This window comes from Callithrix jacchus, chromosome 2 (genome assembly GCF_049354715.1).
Source record: "Callithrix jacchus isolate 240 chromosome 2, calJac240_pri, whole genome shotgun sequence".
NCBI lineage: Eukaryota > Metazoa > Chordata > Mammalia > Primates > Cebidae > Callithrix > Callithrix jacchus.
The window spans coordinates 90,397,083-90,419,497 of NC_133503.1; the positions used below are offsets into that span (position 1 = coordinate 90,397,083).

Here is a 22,415-nt window from a genome sequence, read left to right on the forward strand (position 1 = left end):
ATTATACACTTGGGAGATTTCTGATTAACTTGATCACAATTCCTTGGTGCCATATGAATGTTTATTATAATAAATTAACTGCAATCAGACTCTAAGATTGGAGGCAGATCATATCGCCAACCTTTTCCTTAAATAAGATAGTACATAATTCAGACTTTGTGGACAGATGGTCTCTGTCACAACTACTCAAGTCTGATATTGTGTGGGTAAAGTAACCCTTCAAAATGCTTGGGACCAGAAGTATTTTGAATTTCATATATTTTCAGATTTTGAACTATTTGAATATATATGTCTAAATTCTAAATTAATTTATGTTTCATATACTTCTTATATGCATAATCTGAAGGTGAGAAATTACATATATATATGTAATATATATATATATATTATTTTTTAGTTGAGTCTCAAATCTGTGCAAGGGGTCAATGTTGGCTCACTGCAACCTCCACCTCCTGGGTTCAAGCAATTCTACCTCAGCCTCTCAAGTAGCTGGGATTATAGGCACCTGCTACCACACCTGGCTAATTTTTGTGTTTTTAGTAGAGATGGGTTTTCCCCATGTTGGCAGGCTGGTCTCAAACTCCTGACTTCAGGTGATCCATCTGCTTTGGCCTTCCAAACTGCTGGGATTACAGGCAGTGAAGGTAAGAAATTCTATTTTTAATAACTGTGTGCACGAAACAAAGTTTGTGTTAAATACTTATATATGACATTTTCCACTTACAGCATCATGTTGGTACTCAAAAAAATTTGAATTTTGGAGCATTTGGAGATCCTAGATTTTTGGATTAGGGACTGTCAACTTGCAGCGGGAAAGCAAACATTGGCAATGTGCAATTGAGAGTTATGGCTATAATCCAATAAAACTTTATTTAAAGAAGCATGGAGAAGTCTAGATTTCACCTGTGGGGATGGCCATAGTTTGCTGATTCCTTAACCTAGGGCCATAGGATCTAACAAAAATAGAATGCTTTACCAAAATCTCTGAGACACAGCTAAGGCAGCACTAAGAGGGAAATTCATAGCACTAAAATGACGACAACAAAAAGTTAGAAAGATCTCAAATTAACAACCTAACATCACAAGTGAAAAAAAAAATCAAAGAAGCAAGAACAAATAAACATGAAAGATAGCAGAATATAAGAAATAACAAAAATCAGAATTGAACTGAAAGAAATTGAGACACAAAAATCCATTTAAAAAAAAATCAATGAATCTAGGGTTGGTCTTTTGAAAAAAGTGGTAAGATAGACAGAATGCTAGCTAGACTAAGAAGAAAAGAGAGAAGACCCAAATAAACACAATCAGAAATGACAAGAGGATGTTACCACTGACCCCACAGAAATAAAAATAACCATCAAAAACTACTATGGAGATCTCTATGCGCACAGACTACAAAACCTACAAGAGATATATAAATTCCTAGACACATACACCATCCCAAGACTGGACCTGGAAGAAACCATTTCCTGACCAAACCAATAATGAGCTCTGAGATCAAATCAGTAATAAATAGCATACCAACCAAAAAAGTACAGAACCGGATGGATTCACAGCCAAATTCTACCAAATGTACAAAGAAAAGCTGGTTGCCATTCCTACTAAAACTATTCCTAAAGATTGAGGAGGTGGAACTCCTCCACAACTAACTCTATGAGGCCAACATTATCCTGATACCAAAACCTGGCAGAGACACAACAAAAAAAGAAAACTTCAAGCCAGTATCCTTGATGGATGTTGACACAAAAATCCTCAACAAAATACTTGCAGACTGAATCCAGCAGCATATCAAAAAGCTAATTCACCACAATCAAGTAGGCTTCATCCCAAGGAGCAAGTTTGGCTCAACATATGCAAATCAATAAATGTGATGAATCACATAAACAGAACTTAGACAAAAACCACATAATTATCTCAATAGATGAAGAAAAGACTTTTGATAAAATTCAACATCACTCCCTATAAAAAGTTAATAAACTAGGTACTGAAAGAACACACTTCAAAATAGTAATAGCCATTTATGACAAACCCACAGCCAGTATCATACTGAATGGGCAAAAGCAGGAAGCATTCTCCTTGAAAACCAACACAAGACAAGAATGTTCTCTCTCACCACTCCTATTCAACTTTCTATTAAAAGTCCTGGCCAAAGTAATCAGGAAAGAGAAAGAAGCATCCAAATAGGAAGACAGGAAGTAAAACTAACCCCGTTTGCAGATGACATGATTCTAATTATAGAAAACCCCATGTCTCAGCCCAAAAGCTCCTAGATCTGATAAACAACTTATCAAAGTTTCAAAATACAAAAATAAATGTACAAGAAATCACTAGCATTCCTATACACCAACAACAGACCTTATTTAGACATGAAAGCTGTCCCATTCACAACTGCCACAAAAAGAATAAAATACCTAAGTATACAGCTAACCAGAGGGTGAAAGAGATCTACAGTGAGAATTACAAAACAATGCTCAAAGAAATCAGATAAGACACAAATGAAAAAAGTATCCCATGTTCATGGATAAGAAATCATTAAAGTGGCCATAGCACCCAAAACAATTTACAGATTCAATGCTACTCCCACTAAACTACCAACAACATTCTTCACAGAACTTGAGAATTGTATTTTAAATTTTAAAATTCATATGTAACCTATTTTAAAATTCATATGTAACCAAAACACAGACTGAATAGCAAGGAAATCTTAAGCAAAAAAAACCAAATTGGAATCACATTACGTGATTTTGAAGTATACGACAAAAAAAAAAAAATACAGTAACCAGAACAGAATATACTGGTACAAAAACAGGCACTTTGACCACTGGAACAAAATAGAGAACCAAGAAATAAGGTGACACAACTCCCTCTGAACATCTGATCTTTAATAAAGGTGACAAAAACAAGCAATCAAGAAAAGATCCCCTATTCTATAAATGGTACTGGGATAACTGGCTAGCCATATTCAGAAGATTGAGGCTGAACCCTTTCCTTGCAACATACACAAAAATCAACTCAAGATGGATAAAAGACTTTCATGTAAAACCAAAAGCTTCAAAAATTTTGGCAGACAACCTATGCAATACCACCCTGGGCACAGGAACAGGCAAAGATTTTATGACAAGGACGCCAAAAGCAATTGCAACAAAACAGAAAATTGACAAATGGGATCTAATTAAACTTAAGAGCTTCTTCACAACAAAAGAAACTATCAACAGAGTAAACAGACAACTACAGAATGGGAGAAAAGTTTTTCAAACTATGTACCTGACAAAGGTCTAATATCCAGCATCTATAAGGAACTTCAACAGATTTACAAAAGTAAAACAAACAACACCATTAGAAAGTAGGCAAAGAACATGAACAGACACTTTACAAAAGAAGATGTACATGTGGCCAACGAGCATATAAAAAAGCTCAATATCACTAATCATTTGAGAAAAGCAAATCAAAAGCACAATGATATACCATCTCACACCATTCAGAATGGCTATCATTAAAAAATAACAAATAACAGATTCTGGGAAGATAGCAGAGAAAAGGGAACACTTACGCACTGTCAGTGGGAATGTAAATTAGTTCAACCACTGTGGAAAGCAGTAGAGTAATTCCTCAAAGAGCTAAAAATAGAACTATCATTTGACTCAGCAATCCCATTACTGGGTATATACCTAGGGAAATACAAATCATTCTACCCTAAAAGACACATGCACACAAGTGTTCATTGCAGCATTATTCACAATAGCAAAGACATGGGAACAACCTAAATGCCCATCAGTGACAGACTGGATAAAGAAAAAATTTGTACAGATACAAGAAATACTATGCAGCCATAAAAAGGAATGAGATCATGTCTTTTGCAGGAACATGGATGGATCTGGAAGCTACTATCCTTAGCAAACTAATGCAAGAACACAAAACCAAATACTGTATGTTCTCACAAGTGGGAGCTAAATGTTGAGAACTAATGAACACAAAGAAGGGAACAACAGACAGTGGGGTCTACTTGAAGGTGGAGAGGGGAGCGATAAGAGAAAGAGGATCAGAAAAAAATAACTATTGGGAGCCAAGTGTGGTGGCTCACAGCTGAAATCCCAGCACTTTGGGAGGCTGTGGTAGGCAGATTGCTTGAGCTCAGGAAATCAAGACCAGCCTGGTAACAAGGTGAAACCCCATCTCTACAAAAAAAATACAAAAAATTAGCTGGGCATGGTGGTGCATGCCTGTGGTCCCAGCTACTCAGGAGGCTGAGACAGGAGGATTGTTTGTGCCTGGGAGGTGGAGGTTGTAGTGAGCTGTGATCATGCCACTGCACTCCAGTCTGGTTAACAGAGCGAGACTCTGTCTCCAAAAAAGAAAAAAGTAACTACTGGCTACCGGGCTTAGTACTACCTGGGTGATGAAATAATCTGTAGGACAAATCCTCAAGATTGATGAAATAATCTGCAGGACAAATCCTCATGATATCGGTTTATTTCTGGGTTCTCTATTTTGTTCCACTGGTCTATGGGTCTATTTTTGTACCAGGACCATACCGTTCAGTTACTGTTGCTTTGCAGTATAGTTTAAAGTCAGGTGATGTGATACCTTTGTTCTTTTTGCTAAGGATTGCTTTGGCTATTCCAGCCCTCTTTTGGTTCCATGTGAATTCGAGAACAATTTTTTTCTAATTCTGTGAAGAATGATGTTGGTAATTTGACAGGAACAGTGCTGAATCTGTTGATTACTTGTTTAGTGCTATAAACTTTCCTAGTAACACTTTTGTGGCCAGTTATTTTGAACTGCATTGCTCTAAAGCAGGCATAATAAACTACAGCTCTCAGTCCAAATCTAGCCTACTGAAATCTAGCCGACAATAACTGCATATATTTATGTACATGTTGTCTATGGTTGCTTTTACTCTACAATGGCAGGGTTGAGTAGTTGTGACAAGAATGTACAGCCCAAAAAATAAAACTCCTATTTTAAAAACAGTATTCAGGCCAGGTGTGGTGGCTCACGTCTATAATCCCAGCACTTTGGGAGGCTGAGGCAGGTAAATCACCTAAGGAGTTCAAGACCAGCCTGGCCAACATGGTGAAACCCTGTCTCTACTAAAAATACAAAATTTAACTGGGTGTGGTGGTGGGTGCCTGTAATCCCAGATACTCAGGAGGCTGAGGCAGAAGAATTGCTTGAACCTGGGAGGCGGAGTTGCAGTGAGCTGAGACTGCTATTGCACTCCAGCCTGGACAACAGCAAAATGCCACCTCAAAAAACAAACAAAAAAACTCAAGCAGTATTCATAAGAAAACCTACTTGAAAGGAGTGTTTGTAGGTTCCAGTAAAGCTTTGTGGCGGAGAATTGCAGGACCTGCAGACAAATTCTCTTCAGAGGTATGACTTGAGATATAATTTTGAGGTGGCCCACCATGGATTTCAAGTCGTCGGAGAAGAACTTGTTCCCAACATTGAAGAGTCTTTAGAACCGCATGACAAAGAGGTGAACTGACTGGAAGCTCTAAAATGGGAACATTGATCTGTATTAATCTTATGCAGTAAATGCCATATTCAATTTTAAGAAAGACTGAAATGAGAGAGGGGAGAGTGGATGCAGGAAAAAAGGAAAAAGAAAAAAAAGACTGAGATGAAATATTAACATACACTTTGGCAGGGAAGATATGCAAGGTGAGGTGGGCATAGAAACCCAGTAATTACAAAAGGTATGCCATAAATCTGTGGAAGTATTTCAACATTACTGCTTCTGACTTTAATATCACGAGAAAAAATGTATCTGAAGATTATGAAAATCTGTGTGGGGAGAAAATTAATTGCTTTAAATCAACCTTGTCCAACACATGGCCCGCAGGCTGCATACGGCCCAAGAAAGCTTTGAATGAGGCCCAACACAAATTCATAAACTTTCTTAAAACATGAGATTTTATTGTGATTTTTCCTTTTAGCTCATCACCTATGGTAAATATGAGTGTATTTTATGTGTGGCCCAAGGTAATTCTTTTTCTTCCCATGTGGCCCAGGGAAGCCAAAAGAATTGAGCACCTCTGCTTTAATTTTTATCAGACTAATTTCCGTATGGCATATAACTCTTTAAGATCTATAGATAATGAAAACAATATATAAAGTTAAAAAAATTAAATAATACTTGCCATGAAACTCAGCACTTTCCAGTTGTGTCCATCCATACCCTTTGACTCCTGATCCCACTTTCCACTTTTAGCTATTCCTACTACTTATCTCCCTATATCGAAATAACATGCTTAATACTTCATTTTTCAATTTTAGAAATGATCTACTGATTTGCTACTATGGCATGATGAGAATAAACTCTTCTCTCTATCATTATGAAAGAGTCTAAAAAATTTTTGGTTAAATTGGTATTCTTGTATTTACCTTATTATATATACAGAACTATAGTTCATAGCTGAATCACTTAGTATATTATCATGCCCCTTTCTTTCCTATATAATCTTTTCCTCCTTTGGAGTTAATAATTGCTAGTTTTTGTATTTGCTTAGTTTTCCATCCACTGTAAAATCCTCAACACTTAGCTAGAATAAAAATAGAGTACCAACATAGTCAATCAAATGATGTTCAGTGTCCTTGATTTCTTGGGTGTTGTCCTCCTCAAGCACCTACCAGTATGACAGATACATTTACAGGTGGCTGGTTTAGTTAAACAAAATACATCTTTTATAACTGAACATTTTCCCCATTCCAAACAAACAAAACAGAGTACTAAGTCAAAAATAATAACACCATTAGTTCATGTTGAGCTATTTATTACCTGCAAGATCGTGACCTGCGAAGGCATAAAAAGTCTTCAAATTGTTGAGCACCAACTGCACCATTGCCAATCGCATCAAGGACCAACTAAAAATAAAGTAATGACGGATCTGTTAATGATTTCTATAGGGATTTAGAAGAGTAAACTACCCTTTGACTCAACAAATTCCACCATGAGGAATCTATCCTGAATACACCCCTCTACAAAAACAAAATAATATATGCATGTAGTTAATTATGTCAGTATTATCTACTATAGCAGAAGTGTAGAAATAACCAAATTATTGATCAGGAGAGTACTCACTGAATAACTATTTTTGATCTATGGAATATTAGGGTAACCATAAGGAAGAATAAAGAAGGATCTCTAAGAAATAATATGGAGTAGGTTTTGGTGTGTAGTAATAAATAAAAGCAAGTTGTAGAATACTATGTGTAGTATGTTACCCTCTCTGTGAGAAAGCAGAAGGAATAAGTTTAGATTGATTCATTTGTTTATTTTTGCAAATAGAAGGATAAACCAGAAGCTAATAAAAGTGGTTAGCTGTAGAGGATGTACAGAAGAAATTGGATAGAGTAAACAGAAGTTTAACTAAGACTTGTGATTTCACATCTTATTTATTTATTTATTTTTAGTTTTTTATTGCATTTTAGGTTTTGGGGTACATGTGCAGAACATGCAAGACAGTTGCATAGGTACACACATGGCAGTGTGTTTTGCTTCCTTTCTCCCCTTCACCCGCATTTGGCATTTCTCCCCAGGCTATCCCTCCCCAGCTCCCCACCCCCCGCTGGCCCTCCCCTTTCCCCCCCAATAGACCCCAGGGTTTAGTACTCCCCTCCCTGTGTCCATGTGTTCTCATTTGTCATCACCCGCCTATGAGTGAGAATATGCACTGTTTCATTTTCTGTTCTTGTGTCAGTTTGCTGAGAATGGTGTTCTCCAAATTCATCCATGTCCCTACAAACGACACGAACTCATCATTTCTGATTGCTGCATAATATTCCATGGTGTATATGTGCCACATTTTCCCAATCCAGTCTATCATCAATGGGCATTTGGGTTGATTCCAGGTCTTTGCTATTGTAAACAGTGCTGCAATGAACATTCGTGTACATGTGTCCTTATAGTAGAACAATTTATAGTCCTTTGGATATATACCCAGTAATGGGATTGCTGGGTCAAATGGAATTTCTATTTCTAACGCCTTGAGGAATCGCCACACTGTCTTCCACAATGGTTGAACTAATTTACACTCCCACCAGCAGTGTAAAAGTGTTCCTTTTTCTCCACATCCTCTCCAGCATCTGTCGTCTCCAGATTTTTTAATGATCGCCATTCTAACTGGCGTGAGATGGTATCTCAATGTGGTTTTGATTTGCATCTCTCTGATGACCAGTGATGATGAGCATTGTTTCATATGACTATTGACCTCATATATGTCTTCTTTCGTAATGTGTCTGTTCATATCCTTTGCCCACTTTTGAATGGGCTTGTTTTTTTCCTGTAAATCTGTTAGAGTTCTTTGTAAATTCTGGATATCAGCCCTTTGTCAGATGGGTAAACTGCAAAAATTTTTTCCCATTCTGTTGGTTGCCGATTCACTCTAATGACTGTTTCTTTTGCCATGCAGAAGCTGTGGAGTTTGATTAGGTTTCATTTGTCTATTTTGGCTTCTGTTGCCAATGCTTTCGGTGTTTTGTTCATGAAGTCCTTGCCTACTCCTATGTCCTGGATGGTTTTGCCTAGATTTCCTTCTAGGGTTTTTATGGTGCCGGGTCTTATGTTTAAGTCTTTAATCCATCTGGAGTTAATTTTAGTTTAAGGGGTCAGGAAGGGGTCCAGTGTCTGCTTTCTGCACATGGCTAGCCAGTTTTCCCAACACCATTTGTTAAACAGGGAATCCTTTCCCCATTGCTTGTTTTTGTCAGGTTTATCAAAGATTGTATGGTTGTAGATATGTTGTGTTGCCTCCGATGCCTCTGTTTTGTTCCATTGGTCTATATCTCTGTTTTCGTACCAGTACCATGCTGTTTTGATTACTGTAGCCTTGTAGTATAGTTTGAAATCTGGTAGTGTGATGCCCCCCGCTGTGTTCTTTTTGCTTAGAATTGACTTGGCTATGCGGGTTCTCTTTTGGTTCCATATGAAGTTCATGGTAATTTTTTCCAGTTCTGTGAAGAAAGTCAATGGTAGCTTGATGGGGATAACATTGATTCTGTAAATTATTTTGGGCAGTATAGCCATTTTCATGATATTAATTCTTCCTAACCTTGAACATGGAATGTTTCTCCATCTGTTTGTGTCCTCTCTTATTTCGTTGAACAGTGGTTTGTAGTTTTCCTTGAAGAGGTCCCTTACGTTCCTTGTGAGTTGTATTCCTAGGTATTTTATTCTTTTTGTAGCAATTGTGAATGGCAGTTCATTCTTGATTTGGCTTTCTTTAAGTCTGTTATTGGTGTAGAGGAATGCTTGTGATTTTTGCACATTGATTTTATATCCTGAGACTTTGCTGAAGTTGCTTATCAGTGTCAGGAATTTTTGGCTGAGGTGATGGGGTCTTCTAGGTATACTATCATGTTATCTGCAAATAGATACAATTTGGCTTCCACCTTTCCTATTTGAATACCCTTTGTTTCTTTTTATTACCTGATTGCTCTGGCTAGAACTTTCAGTACTATATTGAATAGGAGTGGTGACAGAGGGCATCCTTGTCTAGTGCCGGATTTCAAAGGGAATGCTTCCAGTTTTTGCCCATTCAGTATCATACTGGCTGTTGGTTTGTCATAAATAGCTTTTATTACTTTGAGATACGTTCCATCGATACCGAGTTTATTGAGGGTTTTTAGCATAAAGGGCTGTTCAATTTTGTTGAATGCCTTCTCTGCGTCAATTGAGATAATCATGTGGTTTTTGTTTTTGGTTCTGTTTATGTGGTGAATTACATTTATAGACTTGCGTATGTTGAACCAGCCTTGCATCCCCGGGATGAATCCTACTTGATCATGATGGATAAGTTTTTTGATTTGCTGTTGCAATCTGCTTGCCAATATTTTATTGAAGATTTTTGCATCTATGTTCATCATGGATATTGGCCTGAAGTTTTCTTTTCTTGTTGGGTCTCTGCCGGGTTTTGGTATCAGGATGATACTGGTCTCATAAAATGGTCTGGGAAGGATTCCCTCTTTTTGGATTATTTGGAATAGTTTCAGAAGGAATGGTACCAGCTCCTCTTTGTGTGTCTGGTAGAATTCAGCTGTGAACCCATCTGGACCTGGGCTTTTGTTGTGTGGCAGGCTCTTAATTGCTGCCTCGACTTCTGACTTTGTTATTGATCTATTCATAGTTTCAGATTCCTCCTGGTTTAGGCTTGGGAGGACACAGGAGTCCAGGAATTTATCCATTTCTTCCAGGTTTACTAGTTTATGTGCATAGAGTTGTTTGTAATATTCTCTGATGATGGTTTGAATTTCTGTGGAATCTGTGGTGATTTCCCCTTTATCATTTTTTATTGCATCTATTTGGTTGTTCTCTCTTTTCTTTTTAATTCATCTGGCTAGTGGTCTGTCTATTTTGTTGATCTTTTCAAAAACCAGGTATTGGACTTATTGAGTTTTTGAAGGGTTTTTCGTGTCTCTGTCTCCTTCACTTCAGCTCTGATCTTAGTTATTTCTTGTCTTCTGCTGGGTTTTGAGTTTTTTTGATCTTGCTCCTCTAGCTCTTTCAATTTTGATGATAGGGTGTCAGTTTTGGATCTCTCCATTCTCCTCATATGGGCACTTATTGCTATATATTTTCCTCTAGAGACTGCTTTAAATGTGTCCCAGAGATTCTGGCATGTTGTGTCTTTGTTCTCATTGGTTTCGAAGAACTTCTTTATTTCTGTCTTCATTTCATTGTTTATCCAGTCAACATTCAAAAGCCAGTTGTTCAGTTTCCACGAAGCTGTGTGGTTCTGGGTTGGTTTCTGAATTCTGAGTTCTAACTTGATTGCACTATGGTCTGAGAGACTGTTTGTTATGATTTCAGTTGTTTTGTATTTGCTGAGGAGTGCTTTACTTCCAATTATGTGGTCAATTTTAGAGTAGGTGTGATGTGGTGCTGAGAAGAATGTATATTCTGTGGATTTGGGGTGGAGTTCTGTAAATGTCTATCAGGTTTGCTTGCTCCAGGTCTGAGTTAGAGCCCTGGATATCCTTGTTGATTTTCTGTCTGGTTGATCTGTCTAATATTGACAGTGGAGTGTTAAAGTCTCCCACTATTATTGTGTGGGAGTCTAAGTCTCTTTGTAAGTCATTAAGAACTTGCCTTATGTATCTGGGTGCTCCTGCATTGGGTCCATATATGTTTAGGATCGTTAGCTCTTCTTGTTGTATCGATCCTTTTACCATTATGTAATGGCCTTCTTTGTCTCTTTTGATCTTTGTTGCTTTAAAGTCTATTTTATCAGAGATGAGAAATGCAACTCCTCCTTTTTTTTGCTCTCCATTTGCTTGGTAAATCTTCCTCCATCCCTTTATTTTGAGCCTTTCTGTATCCTTGCATGTGAGATGGGTTTCCTGGATACAGCACACTGATGGGTTTTGGATTTTTATCCAATTTGCCAGTCTGTGTCTTTTGATTGGTGCATTTAGTCCATTTACATTTAGGGTTAATATTGTTATGTGTGAATTTGATACTGCCATTTTGATGCCAGCTGGCTATTTTGCCCGTTAGTTGTTGTAGATTCTTCATCATGTTGATGCTCCTTAGCATTTAGTGTGATTTTGGAATGGCTCATACTGGTTGTTCCTTTCTATGTGTAGTGCCCTCTTTCAGGAGCTCTTGTAAAGCAGGCCTGGTGGTGACAAAATCTCTGAGTAATTGCTTGTTCGCAAAGGATTTTATTTTTCCTTCACTTCTGAAGCTCAGTTTGGCTGGATATGAAATTCTGGGTTGAAAGTTCTTTTCTTTAAGGATGTTGAATATTGGCCCCCCCTCTCTTCTGGCTTGTAGTGTTTCTGCCGAGAGATCTGCTGTGAGTCTGATGGGCTTCCCTTTGTGGGTCACCCGACCTTTCTCTCTGGCTGCCCTTAGTATTTTCTTCTTTATTTCAACCTTGTTGAATCTGATTATTATGTGCCTTGGGATAGCTCTTCTTGTGGAATATCTTTGTGGTGTTCTCTGTATTTCCTGCATTTGAGTGTTGGCCTGTCTTGCTAGGTGGGGGAAATTTTCCTGGATAATGTCCTGAAGAGTATTTTCCAGCTTGGATTCATTCTCTTCGTCACAAATTGGTACACCTATCAAACATAGGTTAGGTCTCTCCACATTTCTTGGAGACTTTGTTCATTCCTTTTTGCACTTTTTTCTCTGATCTTGGTTTCTCGTTTTATTTCATTGAGTTGATCTTCGACTTCTGATATTCTTTCTTTTGCTTGGTCAATTCAGCTGTTGAAACTTGTGCATGCTTCGCGAAGTTTCATATTGTGTTTTTCAGCTCCTTTAATTCATTCATATTCCTCTCTAAGTTATCCATTCTTGTTATCATTTCCTCAAATCTTTTTTCAAGGGTTTTAGTTTCTTTGCATTGATTTAAAACATGTTCTTTTAGCTCACAAAAGTTTCTCATTATCCACCTTCTGAAGACTAATTCCGTCATTTTGTCACAGTCATTCTCCGTCCAGCTTTGTTCCTTTGCTGGTGAGGAGTTCTGGTCCTTTCTAGGAGGTGAGGTGTTCTGGTTTCGGGTGTTTTCCTCCTTTTTCGCTGGTTTCTTCCCATCTTTGTGGATTTACCCACCTGTCGTCTGTGTAGTTGCTCACTTTTCGATTGGGTCTCTGAGTGGATGCCCAGATTGTTGATGATGAAGTATTTCTGTTACTTGGTTTTCCTTCTACCAGACTAGCCCCTCCACTGTATGACTGCTGAGGTCCATTCCAGGCCCTGCTTGTCTGGGGTGCACCTATAGCAGCTGTGGAACAGTGAGGGGTGCTACCAGTTTCTTTTTCTGCTATCTTTGTCCCAGAATGATGCCTGCCAAATGTCAGTCTTTTGGATATAGAGGGGTCAGGGAGCTGCTTGAGGAGACAGTCTGTACTTTATAGGAGCTCAAGTGCTGAGCTGTGAGCTCTGTTGTTCATTCAGGGCTGTTAGGCTGCTACTTTTAATTCTGCTGCAACAGAAGTCATAAAAAAACCCTTTTTTTCTCAGATGCTCTGTCTCGGGGGGGTTGGGGCTTTCTTTGTGAGTGTCCGTTGTGCTGTCCTGCCCAGATGGGAGGCAGTCTAGTCACTGTTTGCCTGCCGAGGCTCCGCCCTGCTGGTGTGAGGTTTGCCCTGTTGCTGCAGGCTCTGCCCTTCTGCTGCGGTCTTCACCCTGCTGCCACGGGCTACGCCCTGCGGCGGAGTCTCTCTGTTGTAGCGGGTTGCCTCGGCAACAGCAGGCTGCATCAGCAATGGGCGTGTACCTCAGTAGGGGCGGATTGCCTCGCTAATGGCGGACGCCCCTGCCCCACGGAGCTGCACCATCCTGGGTTCAGCTGTGCCCCCAGCGAACCTCTCCACCCTGAGCGTTTGGAATCGCCATTTTGTTTATCCCACTGCGCTACCCCAAACGCTGTTTCCCTCGAATCTCCTGGGCTGGCTTATTGTCCAAGTCCCGTTCAGTCTCAAGTTCAGCCCTCTCAAGGCTCAGATTGCCAGTTCAACAGGGCACCCGGACCAGTGCGCTTTGTGCAGAGAGCTGTGTAGCGCCGCTGCGCTATAGCGCCGGCCGCCGGCTGCACCAGCTGCTGGCTGCACCAGCCAAATCCTCTGCCTGGCGTCCCGCGTCTCTTTTATGCCTGGGAATTTCCCCGTTCTGTGGGCTACAAAAATCCGTCTGGAAATGCGGCCCTGACTCACCCTCTCCGCGCATTCACTGAGAGCTTCAATCCTGGGTTGTTCTCACCGCGCCATCTTGAGTCCCCCCAATTTCACAATTTTATAGTTTGATTTATAAAATTTTTCATCTACTGTTTTATTTCAAGTGGAATGTATTTATTTCTCCACAGATTGAATTTTTAGTTACTTTTTAATAGTGGTAAAACACAAAAACAAAATTTACCATTTTAGTCATTTTAACATTTATAGTTCAGGAGCACTAAGTACATTCACATTGTTGGTCAATCACCACCACCATCCATCTCCAGAACTCTTTTCATCTTGCAAAACTGAAACTCTATATTCATTCCCCATTATCCCCCATCCCCAGCTCTTGACAACCACTATTTCATTTTTAGTCTTCACATATTTCACTATTCTAAGTACCTCATATAAGCGAAATCACATACTATGTCTCTTTCTGTAACTGATTTATTTCACTTAGCATAATATCAATGTTGCAGCATATGTCAGAATTTCCTTCCTAATTAAGGCTGAATAATACTCTGTTGAACATACATAGCACATTTCGTTTAGTATTTCATCTGTTAAAACACAGTTGATTATTTCTTCCTCTTAGTTACTATGAATAATGCTGCTATGAACATGGAAGGTATAAATAGCTGTTTCAGGTTCTGTTTTTAATATTTTCAGGATGTATCCAGAGTGGAAATGCTGGATTATATAGAAATTCTATTTTTAATTTTTTGAGGAACGAGTATACTGTTTTTCGTAGTTGATGCACCATTTTACATTCCCACCAAAGGTGCATATAGATTCCAATTTCTCCTCATCCTTCCCAGCACTATTATTTTGGGGTTTTTTTTTTTTTTTTTTTGGTAGCCATCCTGATGGGTGTAAGATGATGGCTCATTGGGGAATTGATTAGCATTTTTCTAATGATTAATAATATTGAACATCTTTTCATATGCTTATTGGCCATTTTCATATTGTCTTTGGAGAAATGTCTATTCAAGTGCTTTGTTCATTAAATTTTTTTTTGTTTTTTTAGAAATGTAGATGGGTTGGCCGGGCACGGTGGCTCAAGCCTGTAATCCCAGCACTTTGGGAGGCCAAGGCAGGAGGATCACGAGGTCAAGAGATTGAGGCCACCCTGGTCAACATGGTGAAACCCCGTCTCTACTAAAAACACAAAAACTTAGCTGGGCATGGTGGTGCGTGCCTGTAATCCCAGCTACTCGGGAGGCTGAGGCAGGAGAATTGCCTGAACCCAGGAGGTGGAGGTTGCAGTGAGCCGAGATCGCGCCATTGCACTCCAGCCTGGGTAACAAGAGCGAAACTCCGTCTCAAAAAAAAAAAAAAAAAATGTAGATGGGTTTTGCCATGTTGCCCAGGCTGGTCTTGAATTCCTGGGCTCAAACAATCTGACCACCTTAGCCTCCCAAAATGCTGGGATTATAGGCATAGCCACCATGCCCAGCCCTTTGTTCAAATTTTAAATTATTTGTCTTTTCGTCATTGAGTTGTACAGTTTGACTTTTAAATGTTTTATGTATTCAAAAAAGTGAAATTCATTCAGCAGGGGGAAAACAACTCAATAAACCAGGAAGTAAAAATCTCATAGTAACTTTTCAATAAAGAATGACTTCATTGTCCCTCATACATTTACTTCTTTTAGAAAATTGACATTTTTTATCACACCATTAACATACCATGTTTTAGTAAAACATATATGTGTTTTAGATGTAAACATATCAATAGAAACAAGATAATATTCTATCATTCATCAATGTAACAACACAGTACTGGAGCTAGAGGTGAGCATTTAGCACATTTATGATTTTTATGATATACAGAGTACTTTTTATAGATAGTACCTATTGACATAATACTAGTGGTTCTACTGAAAATATTTTATATTTTATAGAATAAAACAGTAGAACTTGTTTATGTTAGAGTCCAAAATGCAAGATATAATTTGGAGCAAGATTTGTGAGCAATGATACAAATTATAGATGGTTCATTCATGGACAACCAAAGGTATGTGAGAAATTATTGTTAAGAAAAGGAATTTGCAAACCACCATGCCACGCGTATACCTATGTAACAATCCTGCATGATCTGCGCATGTACCCCAGAACTTAAAGTATAATTTAAAAAAAAAGGGAATTTAACAATTTCAACTAAAGAAATCTGAGATATAATGTGTTATAAAGTCAATGAGCTATTAATTTCACATGTATTTTTATAAACCATAACTTAAAAAAATTTAAAATACAATATTCTGTACCTATATGAATTTGAATTAGAATGCTCCTGGAGATGGAAATCTGATGCTAAAACATCATCGTCATCATCATCATCGCTTTCCAGACTCTCCTCTGAATCATATTCTGCTCTACTTTGAGAAGGTGGTAGAAAAGGCTAAAATAAAGAAATAATGAAATTCATCAGCGAAATATCTAATTTAATACATCCAAACATATAGTCTAATAGTAACAATTCATCCCATTTGCAGACACTTTATCATAAGAAAGTTAGGCAAATATTATTTTACTATCCTATGCCTTTGACATGACTTGACACAATTTCATTATTTATTCAACAAAAGTTTATTAAGTATCCACTGTGTGGCAAGAATTCTATCTGATTTAAGAATTTTTAAGACAGATAGAGTCACCGGTCTCATTTACATTTTACATGCTAGTGGAAAAGATAGGCAAATAACAGAAAATTAAATACAAATTGTATTTCATGCTATAAAGAAAAGAAATGGAAAATAAGGAAAATTGAGATAAGCTTATTATGAAAGGCCTTTTTGAAAAGTAAGAGAGCTGAAGGATAAGAAGGAACAAGCTATATAACAAGAGGGAAGAAAAGCATTTTAGACGGTAAAAATAGAAAGCAGAGAGGCTTTCAGATAGGAAAGAGTTTGGTTTGAAAAACAGTAGTTTGACTCAGTCTACCAAGCAAAAAGATAAAAGTAGGGAGAAAGGTTGAAGAGAATAGCAGATGACAGCTCAGACAGGGTCTTGTAGGCCATGGTAAAAGCATGTAAGAGAATGCCACTAATATGTTGTATATAAAGGACAGGTATTGAGATTTATATGCTAAGTATATCACTATGATCACTCTCTTAGGAGAGAAAAGCAAAATGGCAAGAGTAGAAATGGAGACGTCAGTAACTAAAACAGCAATTGCAGCCTGGATATAGGTGGTTAGTAATGAAGCTAGAGAGAAATAGTAGATTGAAGTATATTTTGAAGAAAGCACCGACAAATTTGCTGATAGATTTGGAGGGCAAGAGAAGGTGAGGAAAAATGAATGATTCCTAGATTTTTTGCTTGTGCAACTATAAGGATAAAGATGTAATTTCATAAAATGGAAAGACTTTGGGTTTGCAAGGGAAAGTTTTGGGGAAAATAGATATAAAATGCCAAAATCATGAAGAAGACCAAAATTCATGAGTCAAATAGAAGAGGAAGAATGAAGAAAGAAGATTATGAAGGAATAAATAGTAAGTTTAAGAGAAAAAGCTAGAAGAGGCTGGCATCAAGAGAAAAGTAAAGAGAAGCATTTCAAGGTGGGAGTAGTGAAGAATGCTGAATGATGCTAAGAAGACAGATGAGATAATAATTTAAAAGTTTCTATTATATTTGACATGGATATCACCTGAATCTCAACAAGAGCAGTTTCAATGGGAGTAACTAGGCCAGAAGGTTATATGATAAGTATGAAAGGGAAATAGGGCAGTAGAAAGGAAGTGTGTCTACAGTTTTGAAGATCTGAGGCTGGGCACAGTGGCTCATGCCTGTAATCCCAGCACTTTGGGAGGCTGAGGCGGGTGCATCACGAGGTCAAGAGATGGAGACTATCCTGGCCGACTTGGTGAAACCCTGTCTCTACTAAGAAAAAAATACAAAAATTAGCTGGTGCTGGTGGTGTGCACCTGTAGTCCCAGCTACTCGGGAGGCTGAGGCAGGAGAACTGCTTGAACCCGGGAGGCAGAGGTTGCAATGAGCCAAGATCATGCCACTGCACTCCTGGCGCCTGGCAAGAGAGCAAGACTCTGTCTCCACAAAAAAAAATGAAAAGAAAAGAAAAGCTGAATGTGACTGGGAGTAGAGAAATGGGTTAGCAGCCAAAAGAGTTTCAGGATCAAAGCAGGGGTTTGGAATGGGAGACAGTGAAGCACATTTCTGTCCTGATATGAAGAATTCAGAGAGGAAGAGAACACAGTGGAGAGTAGAGAAGAAAATAAAGAATGTGATTCAGAACAGAACTTGAGAAAATGGTATTTGACAGAAGAACTCTTCCTCCATTATAACAGGAGGGAATAAGACAGGAGCAAATGTAATTGAGCCGTAACTTTATAATGGGATGATGAAGAAGTTTTGTCTCATTCTGCTTTTCTCAGTGACTTGTAAGGTGAGGTCATCAATTAAAAGTGAGGATAAGAAAATCCTGGAAGACCAACAAAGAAACACAGTAACAAGAATAGAACTTCTGTAACAGCTGAGTAAAGAGTTTGGTAAGTTCTTTCCCCAAAAAGCAACAAGAAAATTGAGCAATGTTGTAGCAAACAACCAATGGTTGACCCATGCATATAACACACAGAGAAGTATTTCTTTTTAAAAATCTATGGGATCTGGGTAAAACAGTGAGAATGTGGTTAGGAGCTGTTTCCATCCCACTCCAATCTCTGTGGTGTAGGGCCCCACCAGGGCCAGCAGGGTAGGCTGTGAAGACTAATAATTCTGATGTCCTGCCAGAGGGGATTGTCTTTAAAATTTTGGACCCAAAGCCATTATCAAAAGTAACAGAGATCTCAGCAGCAAACAATTAGGGAAGGTAACATCTCAACTACTTTGAGGTTGTGATATTGATTGGGCCTAAGGGCACACAGACCCTAGACATTTAACAAAAATATTCAGGAACAAGGTAACTAAACAAGGCTTTGCCAACCAACAATCCTATATCTAGCAAAACTCTCCTTCAAAAAATGGAGGTGAAACAAAGATATTCCTAGATAAATGAAGTGCTTAATAAACATTTGTTGAATATATGAACAAATAAATGACTCAAAAAAGGGCAGTGAGGAACCAGGAGACACAAACTCCCTTCATTACCTTTAAGTATACAGGATATGAGAAAAATACAAGCCACAGCTTAGGAGGCCTGGGAGGCTCATGTCAGTAGAGAGAACAGTTAGATACCAGTTTGTACAAGGAAGGAGAACATCTGTAAATTGAGAATGTGAGGGATGTGACTGATGACACAAAAAGTGGAAGATACATATATGGGCAGTCCTTGTTTTGCATAGCATTGCCTCACAGTAAAACTGACCATGCAAGCAGAAACTACACAGAGCAATAATAACCAATGGGAAAAATTACCAATGTTTTCTGACCTTTAAAAATATTTGTCAAAACACTAAAAACTTCCTATTAGCTATAAATGTATAGAAAAAAGATTTTAAATAAGCTAATTTTAGCATACTGTAATTAAAATATTAGGGATACGAAGAAATAAAATGTTTTTTACAAAGAAATAAGATGAAGCGTGCATCTCTTCTGTGCCTTAAACAAACTGTAACATTTCTAAGTTTTTATCAGCTTCCAACATTCTGTTCTTTGCATTTTCAATGTTGTGAATCCCTTTAATGTAGTTTTCTGGCAAGGTCACTATCTCTGAACATCTTCATCATTTTATCACAATTACCTTCTACATTTATAAGTTCACCTTCACTAAATTTCTCCAGCTGTACATCTAGAGTCTATCAAATGGCAGCATTGTCAACATATCCACAGTTGGATATTTTCTAACTTCATTTATGTCCAATTTGAATTTCACTTTCAGTATTATCACTTTTTTTAATGATGCACTTTCATCTTATTTGGCCTCTTTCCTCTTTTATTAAATCCAATTTTGTGCACTATCATGTGGGTTTATCACAGGAGATGAAGCAAAACAACTGCATGTTTTGCTATATATGAATTGAATAACAGGTACTACATGATCAACCACTGAAAGACTTTGAAAGAACTGACATGACTGGTTACTACTGATCAAAAGATGCATATTTACATAGTGATTTCTAGAATGAAGTGCTAGCAGGGAAGTTTATTCTTTACACAATTACTCATATTTAATATACTGTGGTAATAAATTAGAATCATTTTGTTGAGGAAATAATCTTAAACTCTAGAAATTGAAATTTATGCATTTCAGAATAATTAGCGACTACGGTAGTATAAAAAACATGTATATGGATGATAGCTGACCAGAGCGCTTTGCATTCTTAATCACCATCAAATACATTAACATGAGGATGTTAAGTACATTCTCTTTTATCTTATAAAAACACAATAAAAGAGCAAAGTTATTGCTTAAAATGAAAATGTTATAATTTACCAAAAAACTGCCTTAAAAACTGGTATGAAATATGGTCAAAATATTCTAGGGTATATATTTTTGGAATGTAGCCTGATAACTAATGAAAATTTTCTAAACCAAAGTGGGAAAACAATTGGAAGCACCAAAAATTACACTTATTTCAGATATTCTCATTTCTATTTGACTATGAAAATGTTGATCTAGAGAGCATTTTAATTACCTTAGCTATGAAATAGTCCCAGATACTGAGCTCAGGTGGGATGAACTTTTCTTTAACTGCCAGTGACTCCTGGCTTACCAGTGGTGAGGAAGGGGTCAGTGAGGCAGATTCTCTGCAAGACATTTTTGATGACCTAAAACGTTTGTTCTGTTTTTCTCCTTCTTCAACCAGTGAAGAAACTAACAAAAAGAAAATAAAATGTTATTGAAGTACTATTTTAACTGCATTGATTTCAACCTGTCTTTATATAAGATCTAAGATTAACTATAAATAAGTACACACACAAAAAAATAAGGTTGAGATTATCAAAGTATAGAGCAGGTAAGAAAATAAGTAGGGAAAGACAAAAATAACTTTTTCTAGCAACCTCTGCTTTTTCCTCAATTTGTCCCTCACCTTAAATGCTGACTTATCTATTGTATGTGAAAGATAAAAGAATGTAATATCCACTCATAAATCAGTCCACAATTTAACTCGGAACACAACAGGAAATTTCCAACATCCTACCTTGCTGTTTTTGTTAAGATTATCATGGGATATCAGCGTTACTTAAAAGCAACAGCTCCCTTCTGAGATTCTTCGGTAATCATGTGGCCTTATATTTAAAACTACATTGTTCATTAGAAAATATACACAAAATTCAGGCACCATAACTATTTAAATTGATTCAAACTTTTGGAAATGGCTCAGAGATGGAATTTTCTAGTCAATGGAATTACAGAGAAGAAAATAATGCAATTTTTACTGTGTTACTTTGTGAACACTCTACAGTTAAACAGTATTTTTTTTAGTATATTACCTCAGAATACTAAAGACATTAGCATTAAAAGGAATTATAGAAATCTTTAATCAACCCTGAGTTACAAAATGCAAATCACCAGTAGAGAATCAAAGAAAGATTTTGCAGACAAAGGCATGATCTAATACACAGGCAAACAATTCCACATTAAGGCACACCAATATTTTCCTTCAATGGTTCCAATGAGATTTTACCTACCTTCCAAAAGAGTGCAAATACTTGTGCTGTAATACAATTTGGTTTTATTGTTTGAAGCTTCTCAGCTTGCAGACATAGCATGCACATGCATTATAACAAGCTACAATCAAGCTGAGTTTAACATAGTAATTTGGTTATTTCAGAAAAAAGAAAAGATGAATAAAATATTAGTATTTTAAGGGATTAGAGGGCCGGGCACGCTGGCTCACGCCTATAATCCCAGCACTTTGGGAGGCTTGGGAGGCCAAGGCAGGCAGATCACCTGAGGTCGGGAGTTGGAGACCAGCCTGACCAACATGGAGGAACCCCAGTCTCTACTAAAAATACAAAATTAGCCAGGTGTGGTGGCACATGCCTGTAATCCCAGCTACTCGGGAGGCTGAGGCAGAATCGCTTGAACTCGGGAGGCAGAGATTGTGGTGAGTCAAGATCATACCACTACACTCAGTCTGGGCAACAAGAGCAAAACTCTGTCTCAAAAAAAAAAAATTACAAAAAAGTGACATGATTATGATTATTACTTAATCTTTCAAATGATTTTAAAAGGAACTATCAGATTAAATGTGTAAATTTGCTTTGCTCTTACTAACATTTGATAACCAACAATCAAGTTTGCGGTATTACTGTTGCATACATTAACATACATTCTAAAACTTAAACAGTTTACTAACTTCTCATCAAGTGAAAAGTAAGGACTATAGAGGCATTTTTTTTTAACCTTTCAAAAACTTTTAAAATAAATTTATCAATTTATCATTTGGCTTTAACTTTACTGTTTGGTCTTTTTTAAGAGATGGAGGTCTCCTTATGTTGCCTAGGCTGGATTTAATCCCTGGACTCAAGGGATCCCCACACCTCAGACTCTTGAGTAGCTGCGAGTAGGCTTGTGCCACTTCACCTGGCTGTTTTTGTTTTTATGTTATTAAAAAGCATGTGAACCAAGAAGTACAGAGAATCTCTGAAAAATATAAAACTTACAATAAATTCATATATTTTTGCCAAGATTAGCTGGTCATAAAAATAGTTTTCTTTTTTCCTTTACTGACTCACTGGTAGATAAAAGATAGTTTTAAAAGTAAAACATAAGAGGGTTTTTAAAGACAGAAAACATTTGAAACTACAATCTGTGAATCCAGACACATGACATGAAAGTAAGAA

The 22,415-nt window shown here is 37.6% G+C and overlaps 1 protein-coding gene across 26 annotated transcripts in view; it reads right to left on the minus strand.

Moving 5' to 3' along the window:
• The window catches only part of DMXL1 (Dmx like 1), a 193,201-nt gene that overhangs the window by 45,294 nt on the left and 125,492 nt on the right, over positions 1-22,415 (minus strand). For all 26 annotated transcript variants that reach the window (XR_013532130.1, XR_013532127.1, XR_013532125.1 and 23 more), the window contains 4 exons: positions 20,261-20,439; positions 15,935-16,068; positions 6,782-6,867; positions 5,296-5,497 (listed from right to left, as the gene is read on the minus strand). Coding sequence is in view for 18 of the 26 variants with exons in the window: in XM_078365010.1 (XP_078221136.1) it covers positions 5,296-5,497; positions 6,782-6,867; positions 15,935-16,068; positions 20,261-20,439 (601 nt within the window). In the remaining 8 variants the exon portion in view is untranslated. The remainder of the gene's footprint in view (positions 1-5,295; positions 5,498-6,781; positions 6,868-15,934; positions 16,069-20,260; positions 20,440-22,415) is intronic.